This window comes from Nelusetta ayraudi, unplaced genomic scaffold (assembly GCF_046127955.1).
Source record: "Nelusetta ayraudi isolate G7.1 ecotype Tasmania unplaced genomic scaffold, CSIRO-AGI_Nayr_v1 ptg000011l, whole genome shotgun sequence".
Classification (NCBI taxonomy): Eukaryota; Metazoa; Chordata; class Actinopteri; order Tetraodontiformes; family Monacanthidae; genus Nelusetta; species Nelusetta ayraudi.
In genome coordinates this window covers 16,159,373-16,170,141 of record NW_027466061.1, presented here as the reverse complement: position 1 = coordinate 16,170,141, position 10,769 = coordinate 16,159,373, and the positions used below count along the sequence as shown (strand labels likewise).

The window sequence follows — 10,769 nt, the reverse complement described above, 5'->3', positions numbered from 1 at the left end:
ATTCTGCCTCTGTAATCGGCTGAGTGTAATTTACTGCTGATTCCTCAGTGAACTCATTAATCACTGTGAAAGTCTCATTGATAATTTTGGATGGCATAGCTGAAAAGATTAAGAGCATAAAACGAAATCCAATTTTAAAAAGGGTGAATTTATTATCATAAAGATAGATGACATGTTCAGAGGGCCCATTGACAGAACGTTTACACTGATAAAAACGTTCATCTTAGAAAAAGTGTGACTTGTGCCAAGCTTTGTTAGTAAAGACTTTCCAGCACAAATGCCAAAGTCAGCCAAGGATCCCCGGGTGGAAAGAACAAAGGCTTCTCAAAGTCACATATAAATGATTCCTTTTAATTATTCCATCAATTAATTCTTAATGAGTAAACTGCTTGACCGGACTCAGTGAGGAACAAAAGCGCTTCTCGGTGAGAGAAAGAACTGAAGAAATAAAAATTTGATTTAGATCAAAACAGATTCCAGTATTTAAGTTAAGAGTTTAGAAAAATAACTAAAACATTTTTATGGAACAGAGACCAAAAGAATTCTAGAATCATTTCAAAATAAAAAGAGCAGCTCACAAAATAAAAAATAAATAATTCTTTACAGTGTTGAAGGGGTAAACAAGAAGGGCGTCGAGGCCTCTCAAAAGTACATTTTCCAGTTCTTCCTGAAGTGCAGCTACAGAGTTCAAGGCTGAGCGTCGGCCTTCATGGAGGCAAGAGCTGAGTGAATGCGAACGTGGAGTCTGTTCTCAAAGTCGTAGCCCGCAAAGTCCTCCTGCAAAAGCCAATTGGGGGAGGGGGAGATGAGATAACAGCGCGTCAACAATCTTCACAGTGAGCAGGCTGTGGCCGATCAATACACCCTCTGTATGCAGAGCAGCAGCAGAAGCCAAGAGCTTCGTCTGCGTCACAGTCAGCTGTGATGCAGCACATGGTGCCCCCAAATGTTCACTCTGACCGAGTGGTTAAACTTGGAGGTTTAACAGTGGTTGATCCCCAAATACAGAGTGCACATGGCTGAGATATTGCCTTATCTAATAGTATCCTAATATTCTTTTATCCATTTGATCAAAACAACATTATGAGAAAAGGATTTGTTGAACAAATCTCTGATCTGAAAATGAATATGGTTCATGGTCAGCATTTTTATTTAAAAATGAGCATCAGGAAATGATGTAACCTTTAGTCCTCAGAGTGAGATTAGCTTTGATTTTTGTCAACATCTTGTCTAGATCCAGGCCCTGATTATTTCCAAGGAGGCCATGAAGGTCGTTTCTACTAAAGGTGAAGTGTTTTTTTAGGATTTATTATCTGGGTCAAAAGCCTCCATTCAGTCATGGACAGGGTTCTTCAAGTATGTAATCAGTAGATTGACCGAGAAACATGTTATCCTAAGAATAAACCACCTGAAGGTCCCGGCAATACTCATGAAAGCCATCAGTGCCCCGGCGGTCCAGCCAAATTCTTACCTTGGCCTGAAGCATCAGCATCCTGGCCCTCCCTGCAGACTGAAAGACATAATAATAGATTTAGACTGGGGGACTTTTAAACCAGTGAGGAAAGGGAGTGGGGGAGGGAGGTGTCTTTCTCATGAAACACACACACACACACACACACACACACACACACACACACACACACACACACACACACACACACACACACACACACACACACCACGACTTGCCTCTGGGGTGTTGAGCAGCACGCAGCCCAGTTCGTAGCAGGAATACGGCTGCACGTAGGAGTTACTGAGGCGGCCCAGCTCGTCCCTGGCTGCCAGGTGGAAACACTGCGGACCAAGCAGGAACACAAGTCAGTCCCAGGCGCATCAGCACAACAAAAAGGCCTCATTGTGCGCATTATATCTGGGTCCAGGGGGAATACCTGGATGGCCTCTTTGGTATTGAGCAGACATTTGTGAATGGCACCGAGCAGCAGATACTTCAGGCCTGAACTGGAGGCGTCGTCGATCCCCAGCAGGACTGCAGAGGGAAGCGAACCAGTGAATGACGCCTGGTGCAACAATAACGACGCATGGTTGTGTTTCGTAGCGATCAGAGCTGGTTTAAAGTGCGGCTACCTTGCGTCATGGACTGCAGCTTGCTGGCCGAGCAGTTGGGCAGAGCTTTCCACAGGTAGAGGATCTCGATCACCGACAGGATGCAGAGTTCCTGGGACAGACTGGAGCTGCGCAGCTTCTCGGCCTGATGGGACGTCAGCACAGTGCATCAGTTGGTATGTTTGCGTGCACATCTGATTTGGATCAGATGTGCTGAATCGAGTCAACACTGTCCTGCCAGTTCAGCTTTATTCCCTATCGAGCTGTGTGGGGTTCGCTGAGAATGGCGTGTCAGCCGACGGCCATTGAGCACTGAGGTTTGACGGCAGTTGTGTGACAGAGCAGCCGCCCGCTGCACCAGTTGTGTGTCGTCATACACAGCCGCATACAAAATGGCTTGAAATCACTATTATCATGCAGAGGCAGGTTGTGGCGAGGGTTCACAGCAGGAGCAAAGACGAGTGCAGCTTGGCAGAGGAGCAGGAGGCAACATACAGACTGCATTACTGCATTACTGTGTACTGAGCCACGGAGACGTCTAGATCAGAATGCAGAATAGTGTTATTAAAAAACAGAAAGGGATTCGATTGTGTAGGTACATGTAGAGACTGTTAATACCTGTATTTTTTTTCCCTTAAAAAACGGGCCACAGTTTAACATGTGGCCCGTTAAACTCTTTGACTGAACTTGCAACTATAGTGAGAAACCTTCTTCATGTTTTAGTTTCCCTGCTTTCTTGCGCTTTCTGCCACAGTGATGATGATGATATCCTGACCCTGAAGAATAATATAACTCTAAATTGCTTTTAAATAGCAGTCACTGTTAGCGCTCGCAAAGAAAAACTATTTCATTTCATTCAGTTGTGTTTAAAGAGTCACTTCAACAAAGAGGGATTCAAAGAGATATTTTGTTGTAACTTTGCTTTTGTTCCTTTTCAATTGACATGAAATCACGTTTTGTACATATCCCATGATAGATTTTTCCTCCTATGAGATGAGTCACCAAAACACTCCATCCATCTGCTCCAGCCCCTCTGTCAAATTTTAGAACCCATTGTGACCACACCAGTCAAAAGGTTTGCCCATCATTGCCTCAAAGCCACAATCCATTTAGCCGCATGGTCACACTCACCCTCTTGTTGGAGAAGAGCTCTATCTGATTGTTCTTGCGTTTGAAAAGTCTTTGCACGTCCTTAAAAACAGAGACGGCTCCCTCCAGGTCACCTGTGGCTCCCTGGCACACTGCGCAACACAAAGACGCACAAGGCACAACACGTTGGGATGAGCAGCCAAGACAGATGCGCACAACCCAATTCCGCCACAACAGAAGCGTCGTCACCTCCTGTGAGGTAGGCGTAGTAGCACTGCGACCAGCGCGACTCCGTCTTCAGCCGCTCGAAAGCCCTGAACGCCTCCCGGTAGTTGAGCTCTATCATGCTGCACCACCCTGAAAGAAGCGGCGCTTTAGATGAAAGGGCAAGGACTCAGGGCCGGTTAGTGTGGTTTGGGATGTGAGGAGCGGTGACCATTACCTATTTCGTATAAACACACGTGCTGAATCTCCCTCTGGTCCGAGGCCAAATCCAAGGCATCACGGAACGACTTCAAGGCACTGCTGATCTGGCACTGTGAGGGGAAAGGTTCACAGTGAGTCCGTGTGTGTGTGTGTGTCTGTGAGACACAATAGTGGGCTTAACCCAGTCAGGGGCACGAGGCACACGGATACAAAGGTCTGGTCTTGGCATGTGTTCACCTCCAGGCGCTGGACTCGGCCCTTGAAGAACATGAAGAGGGAGGAGTTTGGGTAGACAGTCTCCCTTTGTTTGAGGATGGACTTGGCCTCCGCCAGGCCCGCCTCAGTGTCTGCGCCATCCAGGGCGAAGAAAGGCTGCACCACCGTGTGATACCACAAGAGGGCCAGGCTGTGGGAAAAGCACAGAACGCTGTAAGAAGAGGTGGAAATGGAAGACAACTTCCTACTAGTTTTGGTTGTTGTTTTTTTTTAAATGCCCAAAGGTTTGTCTTTAGAGGTTTTAAATGATCTGGAACAAACTCCCCAAACATTAATAAAGTTCATCCTTTCATTTGTTAAGGCTGTAGTTAAAACAGTTCTAGAAATCACCCCTATGTGATGTCACAAAGGGAATTTACACTTCACTGATGCCTCTCCCTTCAGTCTGCTCTCTGTGCCTGGCCCATGCCCACCAACTAAATATGTGGAAGGTCCAAAGTCAAGAATTTTACAGATGGTCAGGGTTGAAATTAAGTTTGTTGTTTTTAAAGGAGCCCTACCATGGAGATTTCTAGATTGAATAAAATCATTTTGGTGGGCGACTTCCAAACATGAAAAATGGTTTGTTTGGTCAAAAAACTCCTAGTTTGAACTCTACAGGTAGCACAAAACAATTATTTCTCTCCATATGAGGATCCACCTTGGAACACCTAACTCCCTTGTGATTGGCCAGCCACTAGCTGTTAGAGCTACCAGCCAGCTCTCAAGCGGTGGCACCCTGGACACATAAAAAAAAAAAAAAAAATGAAAAGAAAGCTGAGCAAAATCCCAATGACTCGTTTCAGTGCAGTAGTTCGGGAAAAGCCGAACCATCTAGAAATGTACAAGTTGTCAGTTTTGTACTTGGGGGGTGGATCCACAAAGCGATTGCGCGGCTTTTGCACCAGAAAATCCGTGTAACGGTGATTCCGATTCACAGAGTGGACGCAAATGTGAAAATCAGAATGTATTGAAATGAGTCATTGCGCGCAAAAGGACACACCCCCTTCTATGTAAATATGCCTCATTCAAACAGCGGCAGATCCAGAAAGAGTTTGCGCTCGTGTCCGCACGCAGTTTGACAGACGCAAACACCGCCACTCAAAACCAGGCGCAGCTTCTGTCTGTCAAAGTGTTTCTGGCTTCTGAGTGAAACTTTGCTCTCTGAAAAGCCTGGAATATATATATGGCTCCCCAAATCTGATATATAGATCGGCATTGACTACAGTATATATGCCAATATTTTAGATCGGCTATGAAAAATACAAATGGTCCTCAGGTGTTGGTGACTAACGCGTCTTGCATCGTAATGCCAGGCGCTCACAGGAGCGCTTTTTATCCCAGCAGAGTTTCACTGTCAAACACACGCACTCACCAACAACCTTTGGCACAAACTGCTCTCAGGTTGCCAGACCGCAACATTCGCACCTGTTTCAGGTGCCGCATTCGTGGGCGTGTTTGCGCCTGCATGTCATTAGCGCAAAAACCTTTGTGGATACCCGCAACTGTGGCGCAGATTGCGGGCGCAATCCCGCCGCAAAATGCGCCGCATTTTAGCACTGCGCGCCCTTTTTTGAGGAACTACCCCTTGGTGTGTTAGTTGTCATGTCTACAACACACAAAGAGTTAAAGAGCTGAAAAAGTCTGTTTTTCACAGTAAGACCCTTGAAAAGTGCATACATGACTGTTCAAAAGTCACCGACTCATTTCTGCATTGAACTCCATTGTAACCAGCTTCATGGAATAATCTACTGGAATGCTCCGAGAACATTACTAGTGCATGAAGTCAATCAGGATGTGCTGAACACATTATGGGATGGCTTCTGACACTTGTTGCCTTGAATGTCTGATTGAAGGTTATTTTAAAGAATGAATATCAAGTGTGCAATACGCTGCCGTCATTACAAATGCTCTCAAATTGCTTAACAATTAAACACTTCTAAAACAAAACTTTGTATTATAATCACACTTAGCTGTAAACAAACTACTTTATACTTAGTCTACATCTATTGTGTTGACATAGAATTTTGCACACTTGGAATTCTCAACTTTCATCAAACTGTAAAATGTTGCCATAATTGTTCAGCACATCTTCAGTGACTGCTAAAGATGGCAGAGCATTTAAGAGCCTTGTTTCATACAGCTGCTTACAATGGAGTTGACTTGCAGAAACCAGTCAGTCACCCCAAGCTTGCGAGCGCTGGTGAATGTGATGGCATCTTCCAGCGGTGAGATGGTGATGAACGAGCGCGACTGCAGCTGTCATCGACTGTTGGAAGCTGCAGGGACTCACTGACGTACTCACGTCGCTAAGGGCGCCTTCATGTCTTTACTCTGGCTGGCGTACGCCAGCGCCGCCAGGCCTTGGCCGCGGTCGCCGGGGAACCCCAGCAGGTTGACGATCTTCAGCAGGTGCGGCGGCACCATGGAGATGCAGAGGTGGAAGAGGCCGTAGCCGAAGCTGACCGAGCCCTTGAGCCGGTCCAGCGCCTCGGAGCTGACGGGCTCCGGCCTCCGAGACGACGCGTCCGAGGAGGGCGGACTGGGAGTGGGCGTGGCCTGCTGCTGAGACGCTCTTCTCCTGCAGCCCTCCTGCAGGTGAGTGATGTCGCTGTAACACTTGTTGTACATCTTCCAGGCTTTGCGGAGGGTCCAGCCCCCTTTGATGTATGCTGTCCACAGATTGAGAAAAACAATTACAGGTGCTGTATAACATGCATCAACATGTACCTGCGCTCTGGATGGTTGACGGACGCTGGGAGGAGCTTACACGACAGCTCCTGTTTGATGAAGGACAGCACCGCCAGGTACACCTGGCAGTCGGCGATGATGATCTGCCTCTGCAGCCTGTCCACCGCAGCCACCCCCGACCTGTCAGAGTCCATCTGAACACACACACACACACACACACACACACACACACACACACACACACACACACACACACACACACACACACACACACACACACACACACACACACACACACACACACACACACACACACACCTGACTTATGTCTTTATTCTTGTATTTATTTAGGAAACATAATGAAAGATGTTAATTGCCCCATTTCATGAAAAGCATAAACAGCTTTTGTTGTTGTCAGAATGTTATTCACTAAACTGTAACATGTGAAATGTAAAATGTAAAAATGAATGTGACTGTCTTGGTCTTCAGCTATCTAATCTTATCTTGTGGGGGGTTTTTTTGCTGCTCTTTCAGTTTACATCTTTTTGTAAATTAAGTTCTTGGTAGAAGGGTGCAGATTAAATGAAATTATTCTTCATTCTGTTCACTGTCATTCTAGGAATGTTCTTTATATATATATATATATATATATATATATACATATATACATATATATATATATATGTATATATATATATACATATATATATATATACATATATATATATATACATATATATATATATATATATATATACATATATATATATATATATATATATATATATACACATATATATATATACATATATATATATATGTATATATATGTATATATATATATATATATATATATATATATATATATACATATTAAATTGCTCTTTTCTTTTACAAATGAATAAAATAAAGAATTTGAATTGAATTGAACTGTAAATGTCCTTCACGCTTAGCACATTACAACAATAACTTTGTTGTGTGCCCAGCACGCTTGCGTGCGTAGACAAAGCAATTCAGAGGGTGGCGGTGAGCAACAAGCTGTTTTGCAAACTTCCAATTGACAAACAAAGAGGAATAAACCCAGTGGTGTCATCACGTGGGCTACATTTGTTTATGCAGTTTGCCGTGGACTCTCACAGCAGCCTTTCTCATTCTCCCTGTCTGGGCAAGGTTGCCTTCTTATTGATGGAGGCTACTCACGCTTCTCTTGATCTTGTTCTTGATGGTCTCAATGACGCCGGCGTTTTCACTCTCGCACAGTCGCTCGGTAGCTTTGAGGTCCTCCGAGGCCATCTGCATCTTCTCCTCTTCAAACGTCATCATGGCATTCTGTGGTCAGAAAATGGAAAAAAGTCAGAGGCAAAAGCAGAATAATTTGTCAGACAGACCGTTTTAAACCTGTTAATTACACAGGAAAAGATAGAAGACTGTGTGAAATGAATGTTGTTGTTTTTGGTTTAAAGACGATAGAAGATTTTTCTCTCTGCTTGCTAATGTCAACTGTGGCCTTGAGAGTTCATGCTCCCTTTTGAGCATTTCTGGCTTATAAAAGCCTTAGAGGAAAGTGCCTAATTCATGACATCGTCGTCCAACAAGCCTGTCACTCCTGCAACACAGGAAATACAAATATGGGCTTTGTTGAAATCCTCCGACCTCAGCGTGATGCAGCGGGACTTTGTCAAGATATTTGAACAGTCGCTGTACTGAAAAGCAAAGGTAGAAACAGTTTACTCACCAGAAAACTGACAAAACTGGCTCCAAAGCTCATCAGGGGACTGTGGTTCCTGAACAACAAACAAAGGGAAACAACAGGTCAAATGGAATAAAGGATGCAACTACACACAGGTGCCATCATTTCAGTGTAGTAAAAGAGCTCAGGGGTGGCGTGAGAAAAAAAACAACATTTGTTCAGCCTGTTTTGCATGGCTGTTTGTTCCACTGGAACCCGGTGGAGCGGCTCCTTCATCGTGTTTCTATTCTTCAGGTCAAGTCATCTCAACCACTGACTTTGTCCCCACTGCAATCAAAGCGAGAAGACACACAACGCTCATCGCAATTAGTGAAAGGGGATGACCTTTGAGTGGCCAGCAGGGGGCCAGACTCCTGCGGGGTTGCCCTTCTGTGACATCGACAGTCAGGTTGAAAGCACAAACCCTCTGCTAGAGGTAATCAGCACTAACAGCAACATGGCAGTGAGATTATTAGTGTCTGTGTGTGTGTGTGTGTGTGTGTGTGTGTGTGTGTGTGTGTGTGTGTGTGTGTGTGTGTGTGTGTGTGTGTGTGTGTGGAAATCCTGCCATCAGTGAGGCGGCCGACTGACCTGAGGGTGTTAGTTCAAAAAAGGAAGTTCTTAAGAGCTGGTGGCTGTATTGCAGGAAGTGATACCTGATAGTCAACAGGCTTTAATAAAGAGAAGGTCACGAAGCCCGTCAAGGTAAAGGAAATACAGGTTAGCACGAGGAGGTGAGGCGGCCCGACAGGAGTGACTTGATGTTTCCAGGAGTTCTATCACTCTGTCACTACACATAAAGACAGACGCAGCTGCTGCTGCTACTAACAGTGTCATTGAACTGCTATATCTCACAGTTTGCTCATTTTACTTCCCCAATGTGCTCAAACAGTAACAGTAATCCTGGAAAGTCCAGTTTCAGCTCTAATTATAAAAATATAGAGATAGTGGGTGTAATACAAGTTAAAGCGGGGAACAAGATTCATTGTTTTTGCTGGGTGCAGTAAACAGCGGGCCAAACTGTGCTGATTTCTGGAGATCCAGATGGGTTTTTGTGATTTAGTTCGAGGCTGCTTCACCGGAGTCTGGAATGAAGAATAAAGATCTTATAATCGTGATGATATGGTAAAGTTGACACTCAGGAGTCACACTCTGTACACTCCTCGCTCAGGGGGTTCTGGCAAGTTGCAGCTAGCTTGTGATCTGATCATATGTTGCTTACACTGTAAAAGTGTGTTCGTAATGTTGAAGACGGGGTTTTTTTTTCTTCTTCTTCTATTATTGCGAAATCAGCATCATTCAAAAAAAAAAAAACTTCCCTAAAATAAACAGTTGCACGAAGCCCTCGCGGAGACGAGGGGGGGGGGGGTCACACACACACACACACACACACACACACACACACACACACACACACACACCTGTACGTCCTGAAGAGCTCGTCGCTCTCCCTGAATCCATTGTTGAGCAGCATGTTGATGCCTCTAAGTGCCAACTCTGCGTCGTTGATGGGCTCTCTGGTCTCGTCCTGCGCGCTCCCTGAGGCCGGTTCTGTCGGCTCCGCCATTTAGACCAAGCCGACACCGGAGGCGAGGTTCTGGGGACGGCGGGGAGGAGACGTGCGCTGCGTTGAGTGACTTTTCCGGGAGAAGAGTCTCAGCCGGAAGTGCGGATGTTATCCGTAAGCTCGGTCATAGTCGTAGCTTTGGAAAAGACGAGACGATGACGACTGACAACCGCGATATTAAACGTGAATCCGTGATGACCAGTGTTCCCGGAGCACAAACAGGAGGCGTCGCTAGTCCGTATTCTGCCGCCTGATGGCCGGTGGATCCACTTCCTGCGTGCAGCAGACAGCAAACATTGTGGCGTTCACGGCGGTCGGACATCTCGGCTTTTACATTTCGAATTAAACCACAGCAGTTGAAAAGAAACTTCCGCTGTTTGAAGAACTGCCGCAACCAGTGTCCGTTGCCCGCCCAGTCTATGCCTGACAACGGAGGGAAACAAAATTAATTAAAACTCATATTAATAAAGTAAATGTTCAATTGGTTGACTACTCTTGATTTGAGCTATGGTGTTGAAAGCCACGTCCATTAAAATGCGCCAGTGATTTCTAAAGCACGAAATAAAACGCCCCGCACTTGGCAAGTGGATGCAGCGATATTTCTGCGTTTTTCTGAGTTGAATAGGTCGACCAGACACCCCGCCACGCACAAAAATGTCGAGTCCTGCGGCGGCCATATTATGTCGGGTTCGGTGATCGGAAGTCACAAAAATACTCATTCTAAAGCCGGTTGGTTTTTTTTTAACAGACGTTCCCATTGTAGCTATTACATGTGTACATATGTAACTTTTTGTTCTATAGCATACTAAAATTTAGATTTTAATTTTGAAATGATAGCAACAACATGCTGTTATGTTAAAAAAAAAAAAAAAAAAAAAAAAAAAGTTAACAAAATTGAATCAGTTAATTGTTATTTATTTATTTATTTATTATTGTCCCAGATGTTCT

General features: G+C 44.9%; 1 protein-coding gene across 1 annotated transcript; it reads right to left on the bottom strand.

Moving 5' to 3' along the window:
• Positions 1 to 127: 127 nt before the first annotated feature.
• On the bottom strand, positions 128 to 10,225 carry LOC142885205 (tetratricopeptide repeat protein 39C-like). The gene is made up of 14 exons (XM_076021445.1): positions 9,676 to 10,225; positions 8,261 to 8,309; positions 7,726 to 7,854; positions 6,605 to 6,719; positions 6,140 to 6,506; positions 3,817 to 3,985; positions 3,596 to 3,689; positions 3,403 to 3,510; positions 3,196 to 3,305; positions 2,086 to 2,209; positions 1,890 to 1,987; positions 1,690 to 1,794; positions 1,472 to 1,510; positions 128 to 777 (listed from the first exon to the last, which is right to left on the bottom strand). The coding sequence occupies exons 1-14, from the start codon at positions 9,819 to 9,821 to the stop codon at positions 688 to 690; spliced, it is 1,743 nt and encodes a 580-aa protein (XP_075877560.1). The 5' UTR covers positions 9,822 to 10,225; the 3' UTR covers positions 128 to 687.
• Positions 10,226 to 10,769: the final 544 nt, after the last annotated feature.